This window comes from Megachile rotundata, chromosome 7 (assembly GCF_050947335.1).
Source record: "Megachile rotundata isolate GNS110a chromosome 7, iyMegRotu1, whole genome shotgun sequence".
Taxonomy (NCBI): Eukaryota; Metazoa; Arthropoda; class Insecta; order Hymenoptera; family Megachilidae; genus Megachile; species Megachile rotundata.
Window position 1 is genome coordinate 5,510,502 of NC_134989.1, and position 14,718 is coordinate 5,525,219.

General features: G+C 41.7%; 2 protein-coding genes across 2 annotated transcripts in view; one reads left to right on the forward strand and one right to left on the reverse strand.

Annotated features, from left to right (window-relative positions):
* Positions 1 to 14,718, reverse strand: part of Tl (toll like receptor) — a 33,911-nt gene that overhangs the window by 14,378 nt on the left and 4,815 nt on the right. The gene's annotated exons all lie outside the window — the stretch shown is intronic.
* The window catches only part of LOC143264784 (uncharacterized), a 29,552-nt gene continuing 16,442 nt past the window's right edge, over positions 1,609 to 14,718 (forward strand). Inside the window, exons 1-2 of the mRNA XM_076533452.1 lie at positions 1,609 to 3,091; positions 3,197 to 6,990. Of these exons, the coding sequence (XP_076389567.1) occupies positions 1,609 to 3,091; positions 3,197 to 6,990 (5,277 nt within the window). The remainder of the gene's footprint in view (positions 3,092 to 3,196; positions 6,991 to 14,718) is intronic.

Genomic DNA, 14,718 nt, shown 5'->3' on the forward strand with positions numbered 1-14,718 from the left:
TAAGTGCTTAGGCTTTGCTAATGACCCAGTTTTCTAACGTAAATGTTAAATAACGTGATAGATATTTTTTAGCGTATTGTATTCTGTTATTTATTTACAATTCTTGAGTTCATTTGATACCCATAGAAGGGGATGGCCAATTAGCGTATTGTTGTGTTTTTTTTTAAATGTACAGTGAGCATTAACGTAACTATATGTACACACATGGTAGCATATGTATACGAATGTGTATATGGGTAAGAATTTGTAAGTAACAAAATTTTCAAATTTTTAAATTGCTAAATTGTTAATTTTTCAAAATTCGAGGTTGCAACTTTTTTAAATATCGAAATTTTCACATTTTCTAGGTTTTTTTCCAATATTCGTGTTACGGATAGAACTGGCCAATTGAGGCATTTCAGAGCATGGGATGAGAATTTAAAGATAAACATAAGATTTAATGAATTTAGCGGGGTTTTCGGGGACGACTGGTCAAAAGCAGCAGGCATGGCGAGTTTCCATGCCTCGAAGCCCTACGTGCACGGGGAAACCTGTGGCCGTATTCGTCGAACACCATGAGTGTCTCGGCATGAAAAACACCATCGTAGCACCGGGGGTAACCAATCCGCCCGGGAGTGGTGGTGCTCACCAAAACACCGAGGGCCACTCCGCTCGGGAGAGGTGAGAACCCGGGCGGGGGCGAGCTTGCTTGCCCTGCGCTCCGGCTAGCTGTCTGCGGGATCGGTCGCACTCGAAGACGATAGATAATTAATTTTTCTAAGAAATGTACACGTGCATGGTGCACGTGGCAATGGCACGTGGCAAAAGTGGCACGTGGCACATGCTCTGAAATTCCGAGAAAAATGCCAATTAAAAGTATTTGATCCACCGCGAAATGCCGGCGAACCCAGGTGCGCACTTCGGCAGAAAAGAAAGGCACTCCTCGGCGACGTCTCCCGACGCGTAATTTTCGAGAAACGAGTACAAAGGCGCGGACCGCTCCGTTTGACGGCGGGTACCGGCAAGTGCCGGCGCGACATCGGTATCGGCGCGCGGCGTGGCGGCGCGGCGGCTCGGCCGCAAAGGGCGGGCGGCATCGCAAGGATCGGTTGTAGAGGGATGACCGCGAAGCCAAGGTCGACGGAGGGCACGTGGCAGATTTCGAAGAAATCGGGTGGTTGCTAGGAGACGTCGTAGGGGAGTGAAACGTATAAAATAGGCGAGGGCACCGGGCCCGCGCTTCACTTCGATTCATTCTCTTATATTTGTTGCTACGCGTTTCATTCTTTATATTTGTTGTTACGAGGCTTCACTTATAACTTGTCACTACGGGACATACTTGTTGTCATTACGGACTTTACTTGTATTTTGCAAAGACTTTCGTTGCGGGATCAAGTATTTCGGCTTTGATTGTAATATTGATGTCACTCGCAGACTAAATTATAATACGTGTGTTATATAATAATTGAAATAAACTGTGCGTATTCACCGTCGGAAAAATTGAGTTGTTCTGATACAATTTTTGGTGCCAAAACCCGGGACACTTTGACCGGACAGACGGTGTTTGACGCGATATCGTGACTTGTGTGAAAGTGCGAGTGGCACACAAAGTGGACTTTACTCGAGACAATGGTACGAGGAAAACGAGCAGCAGCCCAACAGTCAGGGAAGCAGCCAGCGGCCAAGCGGGGCAGACCAGCGAAGGCGAGAGCATTGGCAGATCCAGGACCAGGACCGGCAACCATGGAGGACAACGATTCTGCGGGGCCTTCCAGGGCACCGTCTCCCATCCTACCTGTCATCCGACAGGGGCGTCGGGCAACAAGGACCACTGGGAACCAGCGGCAGCAGGAGCTGCCAGGAGGCAGCGGTCACGCAGCAGGATGGCAGCAGCGACCCACGGAGGCGACCATCCCATCCGCAGCCGACGAGGACACGGACTTCTCCGACGAGGCGGAGGAAATCCAGGGCAGCGAGGACGACAGGGCAACGCATCAGCCATGGAGCAACAGCACCGCGTTACCAGTAAGGCGTCAGCGAAACGTGGGTGAGCAATCCCTTATTGACCCGACTGATCGACTATCCGCGGCTATCGAACGTACGTTAGCGGCGGTACGTGAAGCGTCGCTCGCAGGGGAAGGAAGTTCGCGATTAGTAAATCGTCTCACAACCGCGAAAGCGTTACCTAGTTTCTCCGGTGATCCCTTAGAGTGGCTACACTTTAAGGAGGCATATATATCGTCATCCGAATCGGGCGGATACTCGGACCGCGAAAACATTGCACGATTGTTCGATGCCCTAAAGGGCGAGGCACGCGACGTGGTTAAAACTTTGCTCGCGAGCAGCCGCGACGCGGACACAATAATAAAGACCTTAGAATTACATTTCGGGAATAAACGGGCCGCTGCCGAGAAGATCGTCGCGGAGTTAAAGACATTACCGGAGATAGATTCGGGGAGAATTTCGCTCGTACAATTCGCGACGAAGTTACGTAGTGCAGTGGTAGCGTTTAAAACGTTTAGGTTATTAGGGTACCTGCACAGCCCCGAACTAGTAAAATCCGTGGGACATAAGATACCGATAGCATTGCGATATGCATATAACCGGTACGCCGTAAGCGTTAGAGAAGAGAAATCGGAACTCGAGAAACTCGCGGATTTCATATACGCGGAAGCCGAATTAGCTACGGAAGCTGGGATTTTTGATATCGATTTCACGACGGAACGACCGACACAAAGGGTAGATCGCGGCGCGTTCGGTGGATCGCGGCGGCCGTCGGCGAAAACGGCTGTGGTATGCGTAGCAGAACGGCGAGATAGGCGCGTAGAAACAAACGCGACTGAAACTCGAAAATGCGCGTTTTGCAAAAAAGATAATCATCCGTCGCCGAAATGCCTCTTCTTTGCCCGTGAGCCCGTGAGTAAGCGCTGGGATCTCGTGAAAAAGTACAACCTATGCTTCGGGTGTTTGAGGCCCGGTCATTCAAGAAACGATTGCAAAAGTGAGATGTGTAAGGTCTGCAAGAGGCAGCATCACATCCTGTTGCATAAATATGTCGACGCAAATAGTGCGGAAAATGGGGCTCAGCGCGGGGCGATATCCGGGGGAGAGAGTGCGTCGGGCAGGGCATACGTCGCGAGCGACAACAGGTCGGGGGAAAATCGCGGTTCCATAGATAGTTGACTAGACGGGCAAAGCGTATTGCTGAAAATTATAGCGGTACGCGCGGGTGGGCCGAAGCGAACAATAGATACATTCGCGTTACTAGACGAGGGTTCCACGGTCACCCTGATAGACGATAGGCTGGCGCGAGACCTAGGGGTAAAGGGTTCGCGAATAGACGTGTCTATAAAAGGAATAGGCGAAGGAGAAATTCGATTAGAGAATAGCAAAAAAGTAGATTTTGACGTGGAAGGGATCTTCGGCACGCACCGGATCCGCGGAGCGATAACCGTAAAAAATCTGAAGTTTCCCACACAGTCGATCAGCCGGGACATTATTGCGCGGGTACACGATGCCGCCAAAGACGTGGAGATCCGACCGTACCACGGAGCACGAGTAGAATTATTAATCGGTCAAGACAATTGGGACCTAATCGTAACACGGGAACTGCGCGAGATAATAGGTACAGATTTGGCGGTTTCGCGCTCCCGTCTTGGATGGACCGTGCATGGGTCCGCAAAATGCTCCTCACGCGCGGTATACAAAATAGAGGTAAGCGAATACCAATGTACAGGGGAGGCTCTGACTTCTTTAGACGACTTAGTAAAGGGTTATTTCGCGCTAGAATATACCGGAATAAAGGATAGCGTCGCGTGTAAAGGCGAGCAGGATCGCGCGTTGCGGATACTAGAGGAAACCAGTTCGCGCAAGGGAAAAATCTGGGAAACGGGCCTCTTATGGAAGGACGATCACGCGCCGAGCACGAACGGTTTGTCTACTGCGCGGAAAAGGTTAGAATTATTAGAACGAAGGTTAGATCGCGATCCCGAATATGCACGTTTATATTACCAGGAAATGCAGCGCTTTCTAGACCAGGGTTACGCTCAAAGGGTTGAGAACACGTTAGAGAGGGCTAGGACGTGGTATCTACCGCACTTCGGAGTGCGAAACGTGAACAAGCCAAATAAAGTTCGATTAGTTTTCGATGCCGCGGCAAAAACCGGAGGAATAAGTTTGAACGACCAGCTGATGTCAGGTCCGGACCTATTAAAATCGTTGCCGGGAATATTAATTCGGTTTAGACAATACGCGGTCGCGGTGAAGGCGGACATTTCAGATATGTTCCTACGCGTGCAAATTCGGGAAAGCGATCGTGGTGCGCAAAGATTCCTATGGCGAGGAAAAGATAGGAATAGAGAACCGGACATTTACGAGATGTCGACGTTAATCTTCGGCGCCAAATCATCCCCGTGTAGCGCGATCTACGTCAAAGACAAGAATGCGAAAGATTGTAATGAAGCTCACCCGGAGGCAGTTAGAAGTATTATTAATGATAGCTATATGGACGATTTCTTATCGAGTCGAAGAACCGTGCGCGAAGCGGCAGAGCTCGTTCGGGATGTAATCGCGATAAACGCGCGAGCGAATTTCGCCATGCATGGTTGGGCGAGCAACAAGGCGGAGGCCTTGCGAAATTCCGTCGATCACGGGCAACGGTTAGAGCAGAGCGACATGCGGTTAGGCGACCGAGGGGGAGAGAGGGTCCTCGGTCTTTTCTGGGACACACAGACTGACGAACTCAAATTCAATGTCGAGTTAAAGAACATACCAAAAGAAATCCTGCTAGGCGAAAAGAAGCCCACCAAACGAGAGTTCTTACGCGTTATCATGTCGGTTTTCGATCCGCTCGGTATCCTCGCGCCGTTCACGTTAAAGTCAAAAATCATCATGCAGGAAATATGGCGAAGCGGTATAAATTGGGACGACCAACTACGGGAGGAAGATTTTGTCCGTTGGCGCAAGTGGGTGTCCATGATAGACAGGGTAAAAGAATGCCGGATGCCGAGGTGTTACGGGGTAACGGAATCGCGGGAGTCAGAAGCGCAACTCCACGTGTTTTGCGACGCGAGCTTAACGGCTTACGCGGCGGTAGCCTATCTGCGGTTCGAAAACGAAAATGAGTCTGAATCCGCGCACGTTTCCTTGATCATGGCCAAAAGTAAAGTCGCGCCGTTAAAACCGTTGACAATACCGCGATTAGAGTTACAGGCGGCCCTGATGGGGACAAGACTCGCGACGTTCGTAGAAAAGGAGCTAGACATTAAAATCGGTAGACGAGTTTTTTGGTCAGATTCGACTACCGTGATTTCGTGGATCAGATCGGAGCCGCGGACGCGTCAAGTATTCGTAGCGAACCGTTTAGGAGAGATCGGGGAAAACACGCGGACGACGGAGTGGCGATGGGTTCCGACCGGTCAGAATCCCGCGGACGACGCGACGCGCTTCGAAAATAGCTCCGAATTTATAAGCCCGCGATGGTTTGAAGGCCCGGAATTTTTGCGACGTCCGGAATCCGAATGGCCGATAGAAAAAACGTTGACCGCAAAAAAGAAGGCGACAATCGACGGTTTGGAGCAGCGGAAAGCGTGCGTCTACGTGGCGGCGACGGTAAAAGCAGAATTTTCGCTACCGATAAGATTGATGGGTTGGCGCGGTCTTCTCGTCATCGCGCGACGAGTACACGCGATCGTCGGTCGTTGGAAGGGGAAGAACACCGTGAAAGAACCGTTGGAAATAGTTCAGATAGGGGAACAATATTGGTACCGCGTTATCCAGGAAGAATATTTCGGAGCTGAGATAGTTGCGTGGAGAAACGGCCGTAATATCAACAAGGGAAGTAAAATCGCCGGTTTAAATCCATACGTAGACGAACAGGGAATTTTGAGGGCAAACGGGCGCGTAACGGCAACGGGACTTGAGGGCTTTGACAACCGACCAATCATACTTGAGGGTCGACACCCCGCGACAAAATTACTAATTGCAGAATATCATCGGAAGTTCTATCACGCGAGTAGCGACGCGGTAGTCAACGAATTAAGGCAAAAATACCATATAATCGGTCTTCGACGCGTTTTACATTCGCTCATAAGTAGGTGTATTGTATGTCGTATACGGCGAGGCAGGCCACAGAACCCGCTGATGTCCGCGCTACCGGTCGGGCGTGTAGCTTTTCGGCAAAGACCCTTTACACACTGTGGGGTCGACTATTTCGGACCATTGATGGTAAAGATCGGGCGGCGAAGAGAGAAACGTTGGGGAGTGTTGTTTACGTGTCTCACGACAAGGGCCATCCACTTAGAGATCGCGCATTCGCTAAGTGCTAGTTCGGCCATAATGGCATTACAAAGACTCGCGGCGCGAAGAGGCACACCGCAGGTGGTCTACAGCGACAATGGGACGAACTTTCGGGGCGCGGATAAGGAGCTGAAAGACGCGACCGCGAGTATGGACCGAGCTAAGATCGAGGAATACGCATTGTCGAAACGCGTGAAATGGGTTTTCAACCCCCCTGACGCACCGCATATGGGTGGAGCGTGGGAACGATTGATTAGGTCGGTAAAAACCGCGTTAAACGTGATTTTAAGGGAACAAGCACCCTCCGAAGAAGTTCTTTCTACGCTCTTTGCCGAAGCCGAACATTCGGTAAACTCGCGGCCGCTCACGCACGTGTCGTTAGACCCTCGCGATAAAGAGGCATTGACGCCAAATCATTTCCTGATAGGATCGTCCTCGGGTGAGGTTCAGCTAGGTAGATATGATCTTCAAAATGTATGTTTGCGAAAACAGTGGCGAACAGCGCAGAGTTTCGCGGAGGCGTTTTGGAAACGATGGTTGCGCGAATATTTACCTACGCTCGTACCGCGAAAGAAATGGACCGAAAAGGAAAATCCCTTAGAAGTAGGCGATATAGTGTTGATCGTAGATTTACAAGCACCGCGAAATAGTTGGCGAAAAGGGACCGTTACACGAGTATTTCCCGGTGTAGATAAAGAAGTCAGAGTGGCCGAGGTGCGCACACGAACGGGTGATTTTATACGTCCGGCACGAAAACTAATAAAACTACTAGGAATAAATGAGGTACAAAATTAAATGAATTTTGTACGAGGGGGAGGATTGTTACGGATAGAACTGGCCAATTGAGGCATTTCAGAGCATGGGATGAGAATTTAAAGATAAACATAAGATTTAATGAATTTAGCGGGGTTTTCGGGGACGACTGGTCAAAAGCAGCAGGCATGGCGAGTTTCCATGCCTCGAAGCCCTACGTGCACGGGGAAACCTGTGGCCGTATTCGTCGAACACCATGAGTGTCTCGGCATGAAAAACACCATCGTAGCACCGGGGGTAACCAATCCGCCCGGGAGTGGTGGTGCTCACCAAAACACCGAGGGCCACTCCGCTCGGGAGAGGTGAGAACCCGGGCGGGGGCGAGCTTGCTTGCCCTGCGCTCCGGCTAGCTGTCTGCGGGATCGGTCGCACTCGAAGACGATAGATAATTAATTTTTCTAAGAAATGTACACGTGCATGGTGCACGTGGCAATGGCACGTGGCAAAAGTGGCACGTGGCACATGCTCTGAAATTCCGAGAAAAATGCCAATTAAAAGTATTTGATCCACCGCGAAATGCCGGCGAACCCAGGTGCGCACTTCGGCAGAAAAGAAAGGCACTCCTCGGCGACGTCTCCCGACGCGTAATTTTCGAGAAACGAGTACAAAGGCGCGGACCGCTCCGTTTGACGGCGGGTACCGGCAAGTGCCGGCGCGACATCGGTATCGGCGCGCGGCGTGGCGGCGCGGCGGCTCGGCCGCAAAGGGCGGGCGGCATCGCAAGGATCGGTTGTAGAGGGATGACCGCGAAGCCAAGGTCGACGGAGGGCACGTGGCAGATTTCGAAGAAATCGGGTGGTTGCTAGGAGACGTCGTAGGGGAGTGAAACGTATAAAATAGGCGAGGGCACCGGGCCCGCGCTTCACTTCGATTCATTCTCTTATATTTGTTGCTACGCGTTTCATTCTTTATATTTGTTGTTACGAGGCTTCACTTATAACTTGTCACTACGGGACATACTTGTTGTCATTACGGACTTTACTTGTATTTTGCAAAGACTTTCGTTGCGGGATCAAGTATTTCGGCTTTGATTGTAATATTGATGTCACTCGCAGACTAAATTATAATACGTGTGTTATATAATAATTGAAATAAACTGTGCGTATTCACCGTCGGAAAAATTGAGTTGTTCTGATACAATTCGAAATTTTCAAATTCCCGAATTTGAGAAGTTGGAAACTCCCAAATTATGAAACCAAAAATTCTCGAATTTTAAAAATTAAAAATTTTCAAATTTCTTAACTTTAAAATTCCCAAATTCCCAAATTCTCAAATTCTCAAATTTCCAAATTCTGAAATTTTCAAATTTTCAAATTCTCAAATTCTCAAATATCCAAATTTCCAAATATCTTAATTCCCAAATTTCATTTACCTATTTAATAAATTATTTATGATACTTTTGTCCGCTAGTTTGCAATTCTCCTTCATATATTACTATGTATATGTACCTATAATTAAAAACGTATTTATCATACATGTGTGTAATTTACTTTATTACTCTTTTCAATATTTTTATGAATATTGTTGCGAAATATGTATACATATGATAATCAGGTAAAGAATACATAACCGTGACCTCTCGATCAAAGAAACTGTAATCTTCTCTTTGATGTATTAATATCTTATATAACACGATTAGATAGAGCAAGAACACGGTGTACAACTCTAGTGTAAATCATTCACAACGACGGGACAATATTTGTAATTACAAAACAAAATTATCTTCGATAAAGATAGATGATGTTCTGCAACTTGAAAAGTGCACGAAAAATGCTGTCTCACGTTTGTTTTTATATGTATATCATATAGTACTACATATTATGTGTTAATAGATATTGTTTCTATATTATTGTATATAAATTATGTGATACTAAATATTGTTATTGTATTATTTATAAATTATATGTTATTAAATACTGTTACTACTATTTATAAAACATATATTGTTAAATTCTTGTGGATGAAATAAATAACAAAATCACAAAGTTTTAGATTTAGAAATTTGAAATTTTGCAGACTTCAGAATTTTTAAACTAATTGTAATATGTAATTAATTATTGGATATTTGTTTTATGAAAATTGGACAATAACGTATATCATTTTTGAGCATTGTGGGTCTCTTAATAACTTTTAAATAAAATGAGATCTCCGCCATATTTAATGACATGCGAAAATATCAAAAGAATAAAGAATAAAAAATCACAATTAAAAATTGAACCCAAAAATTAAATATTAAAAATGAAAAATTAGACATTAGAAGTTAAATGTATTGCAAATTAAAATTGAGAAATTAAAACTTAAAAATTAATGTTTGAAAGTTTAGAACTAAGAATTAGAAATTAAAAATTAGATATTGAAAATTCATAATTGGAAATTAGAAGTTAAACATTAGAAAATAAGAAATAAAAAGAAATTAAACAAATATATTGCCTTGTAATAGGGATGGTGATACACTCTGCACATCGCCATATTTTTTAGACGATCTTATCATGTTCCTTAAGGCACGTATAGATTTAAGAAGATACTGGATATTTCCTAGTATATGAATTGTTTACTTACTACAGCTTCAGCGGACTTTATTGAAAAAATAATTTCGTGGAAGTCATTTGATAACATGTTGTCATTGAAACTTGAAGCTTTGCAAAGTGATGAAACATCATCAGATATAATTCGAATTAACTTGAGTGCTTTTGTAACACAGAATTTTAAGAACATGAATACCTTGCGTGCAAGAATGATAGCAATACATTTAATTAACCACGGTATGAATAATCTAAATTCATAGATCCTTTGAATCAATGTAAAGCTATTAGTCTCAAGGATTAGTTTCAAGGAAATTGAAAATGTTCCGTGGTAAATGTATAGGTGTTATGGCTATTGAAGGTTTTGAATTTTAAGGTGAATTTGACAATTTTTCAACCTTTACAATTTCAAATTCAAATACTTTTAAAATCTCAAATAGACACATTTAAATTCTTATGTTACTTAATTTAAGGAATTCTGAATTCCCAAATTTCTAAATTTTTCAATTTCCGAATCTTCAAATGTCGAAATCCACACATGTACAAATCCATACATGACTAAATCCACACATGACCAAATCCACACATGTACAAATCCACACATCACCAAATCCACACATGACCAAATCCACAGATGTACAAATCCACAAATATCTAAATCCACAAGTCAGTATTTAAATTCTTAATTTCTCAAACTTAAATATTGCCAAAATCCCAAACTTCTAAATCACTAAATTTCCAAATCCCCCAGTTTCCAAATTACAGAATTAAAATTTTCCCCCAGTTTCCAAATTTTCAATTTTCAAAATACCTAAATTAAAAAATGTCTAAATCTCTATTTATAAAAATGTAAAAATTCCTATATTTTCTAAATCTCTAAATACTCCAATTTGCAAATCCTCAGGTCTCTAAATCTCCAAATTTCCAAGTTTACTTTTACAAATCTTTATTTTTTACATTTCAAATCATTAAATTCTCAAATTCTCTAATTTAGAAATGTCGAACTTCCGAAACTTCAAAATTTGATAATTATCGTAGAAAAATACAGTTTCTAAATTTAGAAGCTTGCATTTCATTCATTTAACAATTATTCTTTATGCTATTATTTTGCAAATATTTATAATATAAGTTTTATAGAATTGTTAGTATCATAGTTTCTTGTGATTATAAACAATATTTAGAGCAAAATAGTCTTTCAATGATCGTGTAATTCTCTTGTCAATACCTAGATGTCCCTACATTTTTCATCGATAGTATATAGACGTATGTACAGTCACAGTACCGATTTAGTAAAACCAAGGACATTTAACATTCTCTTTGTTTTTGCACTCTGCTTCGTGAAACCTGTTATACCGTTCGCTTATACACTTGTATCAAGCAAAATCAAAAAGAATACAACTTTGCTTCGCCAGTTAACTCGGAAGTCTTTAAACCTAACGAAGGTCTTTTAAATGCTTCAATCTTCAAATTTCTATAAATTTTCAAATCATCCCTTTTGAAAATTTCTTAAATTTATAGATTATTAAATCCTGAAATATGTAAATATTCATATTTTCCGAACTCTCAAATTCTTTAAATTCAAGGATTTACAAATCAATTTTACCCAAATTTCTCACATTTTTAAATTACTAAACCTACTAAATTTTTTAATTTTTCAATTCTCTAAACTGGCAAACTTGTCAAATAACAAAATTTTCAAATTTTTAATACTCAATTTTCCCAAATTCAAATATTTTCAAATTTTCCGAAATACTCTAAATTCCTCGCATTTTTTAATTCCTAAATTTCTTAAATTCTCACAGCTTCAATTTTCGTACTTTCAAAACTCAAGTTTTATAAATTTAAAATTTTTCATATCTGAAGTTTCCTTAATTTCTTAAATTCCACAAATTTTTACATTTTTAAATTCCAAAATCCCCTAAATTTTTAAATCCTGTAATTCTCAAATTCCTCAAATTTTCAAGAAATCCTCCAACCCTCAAATCTTCCAAAATTTAAATTCACTCAACTCCCTAAACTCCTCACATTTTCAAATTCTTAAATTTCTAAATGTTGAACTTTTGAAATTTTCAAACTCTCAAATTGTAAAATCCCCAAATTCTCAAATGTCTAAAGGTTCAAATCTGAAAATTTTCTAATTATACAAAAACAAGTGATACAGCCATTTCCCTTATATTGCCGCTTTCTCTAAAGAAATCTGTCTTGTGTCCGCTATTCCATACACAATACGTTATATACGTTTCAAGGAAAATTTTGTGCTTATTAGTCGGAAGATTAATTCGTCATGAAATATTTCCACGATAACCGCAACATTAATTAATTCCTGTGTCAGTAAAGATGACTATAATAATGTATCATACATATGAAGGAACGTATGAGGTACGAAAAGTAACTATTGAATGTATGTGTATGAAAGACAATAACTACTAAATGTATGAAGTATGAAAGATAATAATTATTAAATGTATGAAGCATGAAAGACAATAACTATTAAATGTATGAAGTATGAAAGGCAATAACTATTAAATGTATAATGTACAAAAGTAACAGAATTTACTTTGATGAAAGTTGTAGATTGTTACAGAAATTTTGTTGAAGTAACAGAAAAGCAACTATTTTCTCGTTTGGTATAAACGTAGCTTTAAGTGAACGGATATTACTTCGCATGTATTATATGTCGCTAAACAAGTATAAAAATTATTTTCCTTGGTTCGTTGTAATGCGAGTATAAAATCAAGGGTGTAGAGTCAGACAACGTTAACTCCAGAAACAATAAGTTCGAGTTAGCTCACGAGGTCCACTTCAAAATTCGGGCAATATAAAATCTAGAAAACCAGGATTCTAGCCTAAACTAATTGGTTAAATGCAATTGTCGGATATACTCGCCATTTAAGACCCCGTCTGGGGTGTATTCGACGAGTATACTCGGGACTATAACTATCGAGCCATTAGATTGTCAAGATTTGAGGCTGTTGATTTTGGGTAGTAGGGACTATAGGTAATCGGGACTATAGGTAGTCGAGACTGTAAATAGTCTGGACTTTAGGTAGTCTGGACTTTAGGTAGTCTGGACTTTAGGTAGTCAGGACTTTAGGTAGTTAGGACTTTAGGTAGTTAGGACTTTAGGTAGTCTGGACTTTAGGTAGTCAGGACTTTAGGTAGTTAGGACTTTAGGTAGTCTGGACTGTAGGTAGTATGCACTTTAAGTTGTCGAGATTCTAGGTTTTCGGGACTCTAGGTTGTCGGAGCTCCAGATTATCGGTGCTCCAAGTTGTCAAGACTCTTGGTTGTCGGGACTTTAGATAGTCGGGATTGTAGGTAGTCGCGACTCTGGTTTGTCGGGGCTCTTGGGTGCCGGAGCTCTTGGGTGTCGGAGCTCTAGGTTGTCGGGATTCTTGGTTATAGGGGCTCCAGGTTATCGATTCTCCAAATCGTCGGGGCTCCGGATTATCGGTTCTCCAAATCGTCGGGACTCTAGTTTGTCGAGACTTTTGGTTGTCGAGGTTGTTTAGCTGTCGGGATTTTTTCGTTGTCGCCTGTCGCTATTATGGATCGCGAAATTCTGACAGTCGACCCAAACAACGTTCTGTCTACTTTTTTGGCTCTCCACAAAATCAAAACCTCATCTCCAACAACTTTTAACTATTCATTTTGTCATAATAACAGTTTTGTGGTCGCGAATCTGTTGTTAACACAAACTGTGAATTTTTAAAATCAACGTCGTCTGACTCTAAATCCCCGAATTATAATCAACAAAACAAGTAACGAATCAAGATATGATGTATTGTATACATATTATGAAAAAAATACAATATACACACATACTGATGTTAACTATCAATTGTCAATTATCTTGTAAATTCAAAACAATCGATTTTTGAGAATTTAAGAACTAAAAATTGTTTCGTTGACGAGATAAGGAGAAGCAAACAAGATTATAAGGAACAATACTTATTTTTCTACTATCAACAGCTTTAAATAGCTCTTAGATTAATTCTTTCTATTTTTAACTCGTGATTTGTGTTTCTGGGCAATTTGTATTACGTTTTCGTAGGAGATGGAAAACAATTTATGGTACATTGTATGTTTGTTTAAAAGCTGATGAATTTTGGTAAAGTGTATGATAGATTAAAAATGTAATAATGTATTAACAATATGAGAACAGAATATATTATATATTAGGGTGTCCCATAAGTTTCTTTCTTTTCGCGCTATAAGTGGTTTCATCTGGCTCTGCTTGTGTACACATGCAGGCTTATCTATTAGACGTCTATGTCATTGTTTTCAGTGATCCCAGAGCTCTTTTTCAGTATGTTTCGATTGCGCCACAGTATCTTTTAAAACCTTCAATCACGCTTTTAAACATGGGCAGCGAAAGGCGACATTTACGGCATATCATGTTGCGTTGTTTGAAAAAAGATGATAGTGTAAAAAATACTGTTAACGAGATTTGTACTGTATACGGGGATGGTGCTATAACTGTTACAACCGTTCGCAATTGGTTTAAGCGATTTAAAGAGGGAAATTTTAGTCTCGAAGGTGAGGACCGCAGCGGTCGTCCAAAAACGACGGATACCGACCTTATCAAGACCATGCTTGATAAAAATCTCCGATTTAGTATACGGGAAATAGTAAATGTCACTAGGATTTCCAAAACAATTGTGCATAATCACATAACCAGGATGGGTTATGTTAATCGCTGCGAAGTTTGGGTTACGCACTTACTGACCGAGACAACATATTGCATTACCGGTAAGAGAAAAGGTCTCACAATTTGATTGGGATGTTTTACCGCATCCCGCATATTCTCCAGATATCGCACTATCAGACTACTACCTATTTTTGTCCTTAAAAAATTCTTTTCGCGATAAGCGCTTTAAATCCATCAGCGAAATAAAAGTGCACCTTAAGAATTATTTCTCATTCAAAACACAACAAATTTAGAAAGAGGGCCTAATGAGGTTTCTTGAGACCTGGAAAAAGGTAATAGAAAAAAAGGGTTCTTGTATAACGGAATAAATAATATCCTAAACAGGAAATATTGTGTATTCATTTCATATTAGAAAAAAAGAAAGAAACTTATGGGACACCCTAATAATAACAATGC